Source organism: Glossina fuscipes, unplaced genomic scaffold (assembly GCF_014805625.2).
Source record: "Glossina fuscipes isolate IAEA_lab_2018 unplaced genomic scaffold, Yale_Gfus_2 258, whole genome shotgun sequence".
NCBI classification, from domain to species: domain Eukaryota; kingdom Metazoa; phylum Arthropoda; class Insecta; order Diptera; family Glossinidae; genus Glossina; species Glossina fuscipes.
The window spans coordinates 4,778-19,098 of record NW_023998601.1 but is presented as its reverse complement, the minus strand read 5'-3'; the positions used below and the strand labels follow the sequence as shown (position 1 = coordinate 19,098).

The window sequence follows — 14,321 nt, the reverse complement described above, 5'->3', positions numbered from 1 at the left end:
TTTAGCGACTTTTCCATTATTTAAAGATTTTTCTTGATATTCCCATTGCTTTTCCGTTTGTCGTTGTAGTTGATGTTGCCGTTGATGGTGGTGGGGCGATTGAATCCGTTGCTCTTCTCTTCTTAGATTATTAAAGTTGTCAATTGTAATTCTTCTCTTTCTTAAAGTCGTTAGACGGTCACTGGCTTCCTTGGGATTGGGAAAAGGTGATCTTTTCAGGTTAAGTTTTTTATTATTTGTTGTTGTTGCCGTTATTGTTGATGCTATTGTTTTAATGACTTTTCCATTATTTAAAGAATCTTTTTGATATTCCGATTGTTGTTCGGTTTGTTGTTGTTGTTGTTGTCGTTGACGGTGGTGATGATGGAGCTGGTGTTTTCTTTCCTCGTTAGTGACAAATGCAGCAGTAGAAGAAATAGAAAAAGATTTCGAAGAATTACAAACGGAATCTACTGCTGCTGTTGCAATACCAGCACTACTACTGTTGTCTACCGTTTGAGTGGTTATTACAGTTTCAATGACAATGGGACATAATGCAGATGGGGTGGCTTCAATTGTTTTAGCAACTGATGATGATGGGTACGTTTTAGTTGTTGTTACTACTGCTGCTGCAGTTGCTTTTGCTGCTACTGCTGCTGATGGCGATGATTTCCCCTTAAATGCTAATGAATTTACTGCTGACGCTGCTGCTGCTGCTACTGCTGCTGCTCTTGTTATTATTGCTCCGTCTCTTTTATTATAAGAATCACACAAAATTTTATTATTATCGCAGTTTTTATGACTACTCTTTATAATGCAGTCGTCCTTGTTGATAATCTGCGAGCCGTTTAAATGCTTCCTTACGCTATTGATTATTTTATCGGTTAAATTAACGTTCAATTCATTAATATCATTAAATTTATGAACAATTTCATCAACATTAGCGGCAATTTTCGCATCGACTGAGACCGTGTCCTCGTTTAGATCATTAAAACCATGAAAATCTTCAAGTTCCCCCTCTTCACTCAGGGAATTATTTTCCTGTTTTGAATATTTTGTATCTTGTATAAAACTTTTTATAATTCTTCTATCGTTCAATTGCTGCTTCTTATTTTTCTTCTCTTCTATATCAAATTGACTGTTAACACTTCTTTTATTGCAATTTTTTTCTACAGCTTTTATATCGCCTTTGATTTCAGTTGAATTTTTTAAGAATGTTTGAAATTGTTTTTTCGTTTTCCGTTTTCTAAGTTTTTTATTATAATTAATAATAACGGTTTCGCTACTGCAGCTAGTTGACCGTGTTAGGTATGGAAGACGGTGTTGTTGTTTAACATTCTTATTCAATTTTCTTGCAGCATTTCTGGGCATTTTCTGCACACCTAAGTAAAGAATAGCCAAGAACAAAAATATAAAATCAAAAAACAAATTACAAAAAAAAAAACAAATTAAGGCAACGATTCCTACTATATTTTTCTAAAAATGAAAAGATTTTTAGTTTTTTTATATTTCAAAACTAGGTTAATTAAATGTTTTATATATATTTTTCTAAAAATGAAAAGATGTTTAATTTTTTTATATTTCAAAACTAGGTTAATTAAATGTTTTATAAGCATGCAAGTAATTGCGGGCAGGTAGCAACGGGTAACCAAAAATTTCCTAAGTGTCTATTGAAACTTTGTTGACATAAACAGTGTGTTCAAAAGGCTCTTCCCTCCTACTAAGCAGTCGTCTTTTTAGCTAAACTAAATTATTAGGACCATCGAGGAGGCAATACAAAAAGTTGGACTGTACTACTTGCGGCACAACAGTACAAGATTAAGTTTGTGCGAATGTTTGTAACATCCAGAAGAATTTACGATGGACCCATTTTTTTTGTTTTTATAAATCTAAGCTTGCCTTGTCTGTCTTCTCTCGGGGACGAAAGCTATTAAAAACCTTCTTCTTAAGTAATCTAGTCTTTTTGACTAAAAAAATTGCTAGAAGGAAATACAAAGAGTTGGCCTATACCACTTGTGATATAAGTGTATGAGATTAAGTTTGTGCGGATGTGTGCAAGCCTTACTTTGAAAACTCGTAATATGAATAAATGTAGGTGGTGTAGGATTTCTATTGGCGGACTGTGGCCCAGTATAGCGTTTTTACTTGGTTTTATTATAAAATACTAAAAAATTATATTTTATTATTGCCTGAACTTTCATATGGAAGGGTAATTAGAAAAATGGTTCTAAGCCGATCCAAATTTTTGCACATTAACTTCTCATGTAACGCCTTATTGAAATGTATTAATATTTATAAGGTGTTTAAAGGTGGGTGGCTATGTGCCACGGTAGTGTGCAGTGGTGCCTTTTCCGATTTTCGCTACAATAAATGATCATCCTTGGAGAGAAACAAGAAAGTGACTAAACGATTACTCAGTCCTACTGTTATTAAAACTATATACGTTTTATAGCCATATTTATCCGATTTCAGAGATATTTTGAGATCAATTTCGCATCAAATGCTTCTTTTTTTTTCTTTAACGCCTTGAGAGATTATAAATCCGTGTTACCAAATGTATGTCGAACATTTAAATACACATTGACTAAATAATAATATATTTTATAACTTTTTTTCACGCTAAACTAAATTCCAAAAGTATTGAAAGCTGATCATTTTACTTCAGTCAAATCGAACCGAGGGTTCCCCCTTACGTGCGGTGGGTTTTATACCCATCACCGAGGGGTATAAAACATGATGACATTTGCAATGCTCAAAAGGAAACGTCAGATACCCCTCCAAGTACGTTTGTCCTTGATTAGCCTCACATTCTGGATCGATTTAAGCATGACCAACTGTCCATCTGTGCAGTGTCTGTTGTAAATCATCTCCACGCCGCAAAAATGAAGCTATCGACGTCAATTTGCTTGAAACATTGGAAGTTCCTGCGCGACTGTTGGTCCTGAAAATAGGAGAAATCGTTTGCAGGACAGCAAAAATGGGTGGAATATGTTGAAAAAGTCGTTGGAATGTGTAGGAGAAAAATTGCCCTTTTAGACGACGTTTATAAACAGACTAGCGCCTTCAGTATGAAAAACGCATTCTTAAGATTTAATCAATTTTCTTACAACTCATTCACATAAAAGATCTCAACAGAATCTATCCATGGGATTAAAATAGAAACTATTATACTGGAAGTAAAAATCACTTCGTTCCGTTTTTCTGTTTGAAAATGTATTTAATCAAAATATTAACCCTATCTGGATAAAACTTTTGTCCACTTCTCAATTAATTTTCGAATTTCATATCGGGAAAATGAGGGAATCCATATTTCGGAGTCGTCATAAAGATCAAAAGCACCGTTCCAGCAAATGGTGGGTCATCTATTATTGAGTGGAAAGAATAACCTATGTTGACACCAGCATAAAGGATAAGATATTGCAGACTACCATTACAAACATTTCCTGAGTGAGTATTGGTAAATGGGACCGAATTCCTTCATACTAAGAAGTCCCGGTATCATACATACATCCTACAGTATCACTTGCACTCTCTCTTCGACAGCGAACTGAACTAATCTGTTTCCAACATTTTCATTCATTGTGGGCTTATTTTATGGAATCTTTATTAATTTGGAAAACTTAGTTTTTCAAAGAAAATTTTTTTTTTCCAATCGTTTAGCTAATATCGCCTACGCACTTATGCTATAAAGATGGTAACAGTCCAAGAGGGAGATCCGCAGAAAGAGGGATACGATATGGCCGCAGCTTGGTATGTAAAGGGCTTTGCCGATCGTTCATTTACTGGAGTAGCGGTCCCATGTGAAACTTAATTAAAGCATCACCTCACGAGGATAGGAATTGAGAACCGCCGGCATGCCAGTAAGACCTTTCGCACTTTCTATGTAAGAGACGGTGTATAATCAATTTTCAACTTTTGTTGGAAATTTTGCACTTTCGACAAGTGCATAGACTTGGTTAAATGACTTCTGACCCAAAAAAAAATATATATCCCTAAATGTGTCCACAAAGTTACTATGCCTTCATTTTTACTACGCCAATATGAAATTGAATAAAAATCTATATCAAATCAAATTGTATAGTATATTAAAATCTATTTATGAAATTATAATTAAATAAATTTCAATACACTCTTCTATACAGTTATTGACTTTGCAATAAAAACAACAAATATATAAACAATTTATTATTAAATAATAATGTACGGTGATGATAAGGTCAAGAATAAATATTATAAACAAAAAAAAAAAGAAAAAGAAAATAAGCAGCCCATAAATCTTTCACTGCAAATAAGTCTATTTGTTGTTGTATAAGTTTTCATTCAACTTAACAGTCTAGAATTAAACGTTATTTAAATTTGATAGAAAGCAATAAAAAAAAAACAGCGGAAATTGTTAAAAATTCATTTTTCATTTCTAAAACATGTGGTTGAATAATTAATTGAATTTCCGTTCAATCAACGCTTGAACGCGTAAAATGCTCCGCGCAAAGACGAATGTGAAATTTTTGAAAATTATTTCAAAACAAGTTCACCGCATCAGTTAGATCAATAATAACAAAAAAAAAATTGGGAAAGCAATAGAGGTACGTGAACCACCATTAAATAATCTACACCACCTACAGTTATTTTTCTAACGACTACATAAAGTAGGTCTGCATATGGGAAGTTTTCAAAAAAGTCATTCGATTCTAACCATTTTCAATAATGTTCGTCCTCGGGCCAAAACATGTCAGTCTAGCAGATTTCATCAAAATATCCCCAAAATTGCGACCTGTAGATTGAACGCAAGAAAACGAGACACACAGCCAGACAGGCGGGAAACTTAAGTCGGTACAAAAATGTGATTCCGAATCGATCAGTATAACGCAAGTCCTTCAGCGTATTGCGAACATTCGCACAAACCTAATGTACCCTTGCATCACAAGTGGGGTAGGGCAAAAAAGTTTGTATTCGGTCCGATTTTAATCATTTTCAACAGCCAAAATATGTCAGTGTACGAAAATTCATCAAAATATCTCAAAAATTTCGGTCTATAGGTTGAACACGAAGAAACGAGAGAAGCAGACAGACGGACGGACAATTTTAAGTCGAGTCAAAAAGTGATTCTGAATTGGTCTTTATAATAAATGACGGGTGTATCTCAACTTTTTCTGCATATTGTATAGATCCGCACAAAGTTAATATACGCTTGGACACAAGTGCGGTAAGGTACAAAAGTTTGTACTCGGCCCGAGACATATATGTTTTCGTTAGCCATGAGTAGGTTATGTACGCTTTTTCATTTCAAGGTAAAGCGCTCAAGGTTGATTCGCTCTCGATATGCATGCAATATGTATCACGTTATATCGTATGTATGGTGTACCATATATATATTAACTAATATTTTTACACAATTTGGCAACAACTGTCCTAACTAAGCTTATGAAGTTATGATAAATACGTCGAGCTTTTAAGTCTCGCTTTCGCTCTCAGCTGTTTTTGTCAAACGGCTATATCCAAAAACCAAACCTAACTTTCAATTACATCACTACCCTCCTGCTCTTATTATCATAAAATTTAAGATTAAATCACAAGCTTTAGAATTTTGAAGAAGTAATTAATCTTGGGTTCAAATCTCCCGCCCGGTGGACTTTTCAATAAAGGCGGTAGCCTCAGATGCTAATACTTTAAGACTTTAGTCTTAGAATTTATTTCTTTAGCTAAATTAATAGTAATTTGGGAAAAGAGGTCAGTGTTATCGTTGTTCTATCAGCTATGGACGGATCTGTGAACCGGTGCGGCAAATTTTTAGTCGTTAACTAATGAGAACCACAAGAATAAGAATAAACTGAAGTTCTTGAGTGTGTAGTCGTCGATATCGAGCAAAATCGATAGGTGCCGGTTTTGGACTCACTTTAACGGGTAGTGAGTTGAGGACTGTCGTATACATTTTCTTACAATCGAATGGAATCATAGCCACTACTATAACTTTATCATCACGGTGCGCTTGTTGATGACCCATATTCGTTAAACAATCCATTTTCCTGATAATAAGAACTTTCTGCGACCGAATCAAGAAAAATTAAATCGCATCTCAACACCAAGTTTTGTTTCTTTGGCATATAACTCAAACTAATATCATCCCTTCAAAAGTAGAGTATTTTTTTGATGCCAAGTCATAGAAAGAAAGCCATTATCTTCTGTAACTTTCTAGGCGCTTTCATGACACTCAGTGACACTCTACATGCTACTATTGCAATTATAAGGCGCCTGTTCATGAAAATTAAATATTAAAAGCCAGGCACCTGTTAGAAAATTAATCTTCAAGGAATTTGTCGACGGACAATATTCCGCCAGAATCAAGAAATAGCCACTAAAGGTTTTAATTGTGGCTATCGATTGATTGGAATGATATAGCAAATGCTTGCTTGGGTCTTTTGTTCTTGGAGTTATCATAACAAATGGATTAAGTGCTGCATCCAGTGGAATCTGTTGATCCGTCAAAGTTCGCATACGTTACTGTTGTAATATTTGGTCTGGCTTTTTGCGTTTAAAGCTGTCTTAATCTACTATCCAATTCGTATTGGCTTCAACTCGTGGTATATCCAGATTCCAGGAGTTTGAAATCCTTCTCACACTATCTTTTCTACCGTCTCTTCAAACCTTTTTCGAAGTCTTAAGCAGTTCATTATTAAACAATGGTACAAGTTCGACCGAATGTATGCAACACCCGGAAGGACTTGGGACAGATGCCTCTTTTATTAATTTAGAATCGCTTTCTGAATCAATCTTTTACGTCTGTCTATCCGTCTTGTTTTCCTTTGTGCAACCAATTAGCGAACAATGAGTTTGTGCGGATGTATGCAACACGCATTGATTAATATACCGACCGATTCAGAATCACTTTTTGCACCGACTTAGTTTTGCTCGTCCATACGTCCGTCCCTCTGTCTGTCTGCCTCTCCTGTTTTTTTTTACGCAACCTATAGATAGCAATTTTTGAGGCACTTTAATGAAATTTGGGACATTCGCATCCTTCGCCGCAAAGATGAACGGTATTGAAAATAGTTCGGATCAGACCACTTTTTTGATCACTTACAGCCTTATTTTGAAAAAGAGCGGTGTAGGGTATTTTAAAGGTAAGTCTTGTCCCACCATATTGTTTTCGCATGTTTTTATTTCAATTTTTGATCTACGTAAACTATTTACCAAGACTCGTCGAATCGAGTCATTTCTTTCACTCGATAACTTATCACGTCTACTAATGTTTAGAACTAATTAACACCGTCCCCCAACATTTTTTAACATACGTTAGACAAGTTTGTAGATATCAAAAGATGAACAAATATATATTTTTTACATATTTTCCAAAGCTGCACTGAAGGTCACGTCGTGTTGCACTTGGTAGTGTTAATATAATGTTAAGCGCATAATGTTGCATACTGTCGCCTATATTCTAGAAAGGAAAACATGCAGTGAATGATTAATATGAAAACTAGGGAAGACACGACAGAACATCAACAAATCAAAACATTGAAAATCCCCTAATGACAAATAAGTTTTATATCATTCTTTCATGCAGACATACATGCGTACATTCATTCATTCATTCGTTCGTTCTGACAATCATTCATGACAGAGAACAATATACGTCAACTTTAATTAAATGAACAAAAGGATTAGAAGAGAAGAAAATAGAATATTACTCCAGTTATCAAAGAAATGTAAAATTAGATAACAGACAACAGCAGCAATAGCAGCAGTAGCAGCAATAACTGTTATGATTAGGTAACGTTACACAAATTTTGTAAAAATAAACTGTCGCAATACCAGCAATTGCATTGAGAAAATGTAACACACATAGAGAAACACCAAGGCAAGATAACTACTAACGAGTGGAGAAGTCGCCATTGATTAATTATAAATGAAAAAAAAACACTTTTTATTTTTGTTAAATATATAAACTTTTTTTACAAAACAAAAAAAAAAAAGAAAAACATATTAAACACTTACATAGTTTGTTAGTTGAATGCCAGACCCCGGGTTGTGGCAATAACTTTACGTATATTTCGTTTTTTCTTCTTTTTCTCCCCTTCTTCTAATAAACTTTTTCACTAAATAAAAAAAGCTTTAATTTCTATTGTTGTGTGTGTATGTGCATGTGTGTGTACGTAATTTTAAGCTAATAAAACTGGAAAATTAGTTTTTTCCTCTTAATTCATCTTGAAGTAAACACATTGATTTTTTTACTTTTTTTTTTATTTTATTTTTTTAACAAGTAATGATGTCAACTAAAAAAAACGTCAAGTTTTCAATAGTAATGTTTAAGAAATTTTTGTACGACTTTTGCTTTTAGAAGCGTTTTTATATAGAAAGGTGCTTTAAAAATGATAAATTGTTTCATTGACGCTTTGGAATTTTTCTGAGATTTCTGATGTATTTTCTTCAATCCACTTCCACGCAAGTCGCAATTTTTTCTTCTTTTTTTTCTACTTTACTTGTACAAAGTGAAATCTTTTTTTTTCCATAAATCTTTTGCAGTTATTTGATGCGATATTTTTATCAACTTTTTTTGACGTTTAATGTTTACCGTTTAACTTTTATTTTGGTAAGAATTTCTTATGGAAATCAACAATTTAAAATTAAGAAAAATTAATAAAAATTACACGACCGGTTTGCGGCTGAAATTCCATTTTTTCGAGTACTCGTTACATAAAGATTACTCGTTTCTTATGTACTATTAGCGAACCATCATGATAGTGGCTGCAAAACTGCAACAAGTAACAGGGATGTTATTATTTTACAGCTGTGAAATCAACTTTAACGACAAACTATGACATTTGGCAAAAAAAAGGTTTGTAATATTCGTTTTCGGTTCATTCCACTTTTTGCCAGAAAAAACTTTAATTAATTTTTCAAACATATAAATAAAGTAATAAAATTATTGAAATTTAATACAAAAAAAGAATTAAGTAAAGGAAAACTGTTGTTTAATATATAATCGTCAGACAAATTCATTAAAATCCTTAGACAAAAATAAAGCGATAAAATAAATTAAAATATTAAAGTGTAAGAAAGAGAAACAGTTTCCATGGAAAGTCAAATGGATTCGAAGAAAAAATACAATTCAAAGCTTCTTAATGGTTGTTAAGCTTCTTGAAGCTAATTTTAAATATTTTTCACACAAGAGAAATATAGATTTTCTCGATTCTGATAAATGTTCACGATGAATATCTAATCGAGCGATGATATTAGGTGTTTGAAAAAATTTTGATAACTTTTTCACTTGAAAACCCATTTATAGAGAAAAATTCAAAATATTTTCCATATTTCTGCCAACATAGCGTTATCGTGCGTTTGATTTCAGCATATTTCTGCCAACATGGCGTTATCGTGCGTTTGAGTTCAGCATTTTCATTCAAATCAAGTCGCTACTTTTAAAGCGTTAAAACCTAAATCGACAATTGGGATTTGATGGAGCAGCATTACCATAAGCCTATGAAGATGTTTGGTTGGTAGCAGATTTCTTAAACTAAACAACAAAAGTAATGAATTTAGTACGTTGAATATATCAATGACATTAAATGGAAAACTATTATTTTAAGTGGAGGAAGGTCAAAACCATCGAAATCACGCGTTGTGTACCCTGCTATTTCCTATTTCCTCACTATTTTTACCTATAGAAGTCGCTGATCAAAATTTTTGCAAACATCTACTAACATATAACACGAGAGGAAAACTTCGACTCCATCAATTCTTTCTATGATAATTTCTTGCAAAAGTAAATAAAGTTAAAAACTTATTTAAATAATAATAATTAAATAATAATTTTGCATTCAACTGTCTCCTTTAACAATGTAATAATAAAAAAAGGAAGGCATAATAAGTATATGAAATATATTAAACAGAATTCTATATATACAGATATGCATTACTTGAACTTGGCGAAACATTTCGATAAAATTCGAGCCGATATCCCATATTCATATATAGCAATTTTCATAGTATATATAAATATACAAGTATATATAAAAAATACAATGCAAAAATTATATTTCTCTTCTGGTTCTTCTTCTTCTTCTTTTATTCAGCAAAACAACAACCGAAAATTCGCTATGATATGTAAAAATGGCCGGATATAAATGTAAATTCTTTTTCGAGCCTTAGTAAAGTTAGGGTTAGTTTTGGTATATAATTATTATCTTAATTATTTATTTTAATATATTTTTGTGTTTCGTAATTAAACTACGTTTGATTAATGTTTTGATATTCTTCATTTAAAAATTTAAAAAAAGACACAATTTTGAAAATATGTTTTATTTAATTTCCTTTTTCACTTTGCTTTTTCTTAACAGAGCGCTGTTAACTTTTTCATTCATTTAAATTGTTATCTTGCAAAGCAGCTCTCTAAGTAAAATGTTACGTTTCATTATAATTTTTAATCTTTCTGTGCAGTGTTTACGAAAAATAAAAAAAAACCGATAATAATATTGAATTATTAAAAAATTATGGCCCTACCTGTAAAATTATTTACAGCTTCACGCAATGGTAAGTGAAAAAGTGTACAAAATTCATACGAATTGTAGTGGCTGATTAGAAGAATACAGTCTATCAAAGTTTAGAGTTGAGGTTATGGTTATGTCATCAACAAAAAAACGAAAAAAAAAATAAAACAAAACAACGCAAATAAATTTCATCTGAAATTTACACAAAAACTATTATACAAATTGAACAAGAAATGATAGTCAAAAATTGGAGTATAAAAAAAACCCCTTATAAGTAAAATTCATCCATCCTTACATGTTAATTTGATATTAATCAATCGGTATTTCTGTTATGCAGGCCAACGTTGGTTTGCTACCGCAAATCGTTTAATGGATTCGCACGGCAAAGGAAAGGATATTGTTGAGGTACCCAAGGGCTATATATATATGTAAACAATAAAGAGAAGTATGGAATCCAAGGATTTAACGGATAGAGCAGCAAGTACTGTCACATTGGCTCACAACTTTAAAGAGCCGGCAACTATTAATTATCCTTTGGAAAAGGGACCTTTGTCACGACGTTTCCATGGCGAACATGCTTTGCGCCGTTATCCCAGCGGTGAGGAACGTTGCATCGCTTGTAAATTATGTGAAGCCATATGTCCGGCACAGGCTATAACTATAGAAGCTGAGGAGCGAGCTGATGGAAGTCGTCGTACCACACGCTATGATATTGATATGACCAAGTGCATCTATTGCGGCTTTTGCCAAGTTTGTTCGACAATATAAATTAAGTCTTTTCATAAGATTTTATTTATTTATTTATGTATTTAGGAAACATGTCCTGTAGACGCTATGGTACGAGGTCCGAATTTTGAATTCTCTACGGAAACACATGAAGAGCTATTGTACAATAAAGAGAAGTTGCTCAACAACGGTGACAAGTGGGAATCTGAAATAGCCTTCAATTTGCAGGCTGATCATTTGTATCGATAAAGAGTTTGTTTCTTTACGAATGCATTTAAGGGAAATCCAGCTTCACCAGGGATATCGAATTTCGATATTGCTAAACTATACATTTCTTGTTGACCTTGATTCTTATTGGCACACCTTTGCAGCTTCTTTAAGCATTCAGTTATGTACAACGTTATATATATCAAGACCCGATCCACTTCGGACTTTATTATAAAAGCACATAATAAACAATTGGTTTTTATGTATTTATTCAAAAATAATTACTTAAAAATTTTTTATTTACCTTAATTTCATATGCAAGCATATATTGGGTTGGTGAACAAGAAATCCATTATTTTTATATGAACTTCAGGACTTTATTTAACATGCTTCGGATTGTCCGATTTGGGTCAAATATGCACCGTTTTGTTGTATGATTTGTTAACATTTTAAAGGTAACTTCAAAATGCCTCTCTCATAGAAGTCCTGGTCTCTATTTGCAAAAAACTCTAGTAATCGATTTTCACAATCCTCCCAAGATTCCAATTTTTTATCATTAAAGAAATTTTGCAATGCAAGAAAAAGATGATAATCGCTTGGTGCCAAGTCCGGATTGTATGGCGGATGCATTAAAACTTCCCAACCAAGCTCCCGAAGTTTCTGTCACCGTAGATGTGTGTGGCCTAGCGTTGTCCTGGTGGAACACGACACCTCTCCTGTTGGCCAATTCTAGAGATCAGAATTTAGCGTTCGGCCATATGGAAGCAACTCATAATAAATAATCCCCTTCCAGTCCCACCAAATGCATAGCAAAACTTTCCTGGCCGTTAGTCCTGGTTTGACCACCGTTTGAGGTGCTTCACCGCTCTTTGACCACGATCGTTTTCGCACAGGGTTATCGTATGTGATCCATTTCTCATCTCCAATCACCATCCGTTTAAGAAATGGGTCTATCTCATTCCGTTTGGCCAAGGCTTCGCAGATGGAAATTCGATCCATCATGTTTTTTTCTGTTAATTGGTGTGGCACCCAAACATCGAGCTTCTTTTTGAATCCAGCTTTGTGTAAATGGTTTAAAACTGTTTTATGGTCGATTTTTAGCTCGACGACTGCTAACATGCCGGTCAACTTCGATCATTTCTCCGATTTTATCGACATTTTCGACGACCGGCCTACCTGTGCGAGGTGCATCTTTAACATCAAAAATTCCTGAACGGAATCTACGAAACCCAAATTGCACATAATTGGCTGTTACAGTATCGGAACCATAAACACCATTCACAATTTTAGCCGCCTGGCTTGCATTTTCGCCTTTGTCAAAGAAAAACTGGAAAATGTACCGAATTTTCTCTTTGTTCACTTCCATTTTTAACACGCTGTAATTCACAACTGAATGCACCAAACAAAAAACAGCAAAAGAATTTTTTTTACTGCGAAATGTCACCTTTCCAACGAGCATAAATATGAAATTGTTTGATCGATACTTTACAAGAAATCTATCAGTGCAGCCATCTACCGAAAAAATAATGGATTTCGTTTTCCCCAAACTAATATAAAAACTTACCGGCATTGCTATAAAAAATTAACAATAAATTTAAAGTTAAAAAAGGCAAATATTTCTGTTAACAAAAAATATAAATAATATGCAGTGCTTCTCTTATTTCAGCTGAATCTCTTATTTCAATTGAGAAACAGATATGTTAAAACAAACTATTTCATTTATATTAAATTAAAAAGTCATTATTGTTTAATTTGTAAATGAAATTTTGCGTGGTTTTCATTTCAATTAACAAGATAATTATTTTAAAAATATTTAGATGTGTATACATAAAATTACTCATATTTTCATATATTTGACCCAAGACAGATATGTTAACCCTAAAACAGGTATCCTAAACCATTGAAAAATTTCCAAGAGTTCTTTGAATTACTCTCAGATGATACCAAATTGCACATTTACAGTGGAGTGGATGCGAAACGAAAAATTTTGCAAAAATATCGAATGTACAAAGAAAAGTTACAAAAAAATTCAATTTATAGAAAAGTTAATTATTTTCAATTCACGGAAATTGTAATATTTAATATTGAGATCCTAAAAAATTTTTGCAATAGCATTATTACAAGAAAATTGTGAAATATTTCATTTACCAAAATATTAAATTATAACATTTCAAATACAAATAATTTGTTTAATATTTAAATAGCCGTAGAATTGTTTACCATTTAAATAAATAATAAAAATAAAAATATAATAGTTTAGCGCATCATAGTCATTAATCTTTTCCTTGTACAGTGAAAACTATTTGTATTGCCTGAATGATGATTGTTTTTTATGGTTCTAGTAACAATTTTTTTTTGTGTAATATTATTGTTTAGCTTACTACTTAATAATAATGGAAGTAATATATAAGTGTCTTTCACGATTTAGATAAATCAGGCAAAGAATTGTAGTAACATTGTCACTTCAAAGTGGCGAGAGTGCTACAAAGTACAATTAACTTCTTTTTCAAAGCTCCTTTATTTTAATATCAAATCGGAAGGCAGAGAAATATTGAAAGCGTAGCATGGTTAGGCATGTTAAGGAATTTAGTTATTCACTATTATTCTTAAACAATAAAAAAACGACATAAAGCAATATAAAAAAACAAAAGCAAATGCATCGATGACTTACAAAGCAAATTTTTTATAAAATAGTTATCATAATTTATTGGTAAGTTTTTTTATTTTTATTTTTAGGTTGTCAAAGCGAGAAGGAGTCTGGCTGAATCCTTTATTTCTGAAGTATATAGATGATATATTAAATAGTGAGATATAATTGTACAAAATATTGTAGTTTTAAAATGAAGCACTTTGGCGAATACTCACTTATATTATCTTGATCAAATGAGTTAAGCTGGAAATCAAAAAAAGAAATAATACTATTTT

At 32.6% G+C, this 14,321-nt stretch overlaps 3 protein-coding genes across 3 annotated transcripts; 1 reads left to right on the top strand and 2 right to left on the bottom strand.

Moving 5' to 3' along the window:
• Positions 1 to 9: 9 nt before the first annotated feature.
• LOC119642817 lies at positions 10 to 8,739 on the bottom strand (the record flags this gene model as incomplete). Its single annotated transcript, XM_038042095.1, has 2 exons — positions 7,972 to 8,739; positions 10 to 1,361 (listed from the first exon to the last, which is right to left on the bottom strand). A coding segment is annotated over exon 2 (1,341 nt), but the record flags the coding sequence as incomplete, so codon positions are not given.
• A 1,727-nt stretch (positions 8,740 to 10,466) lies between these two features.
• LOC119642814 (NADH-quinone oxidoreductase subunit I-like) lies at positions 10,467 to 11,450 on the top strand. Its single transcript, XM_038042093.1, is given in 3 exon segments — positions 10,467 to 10,506; positions 10,801 to 11,213; positions 11,277 to 11,450. Coding segments are annotated over 3 exon segments (615 nt in total). The 3' UTR covers positions 11,439 to 11,450.
• LOC119642816 (actin-related protein 2/3 complex subunit 3-like) lies at positions 11,408 to 11,809 on the bottom strand. The gene is made up of 2 exons (XM_038042094.1): positions 11,701 to 11,809; positions 11,408 to 11,620 (listed from the first exon to the last, which is right to left on the bottom strand). The coding sequence occupies exons 1-2, from the start codon at positions 11,719 to 11,721 to the stop codon at positions 11,423 to 11,425; spliced, it is 219 nt and encodes a 72-aa protein (XP_037898022.1). The 5' UTR covers positions 11,722 to 11,809; the 3' UTR covers positions 11,408 to 11,422.
• Between the last annotated feature and the right edge of the window lie 2,512 nt (positions 11,810 to 14,321).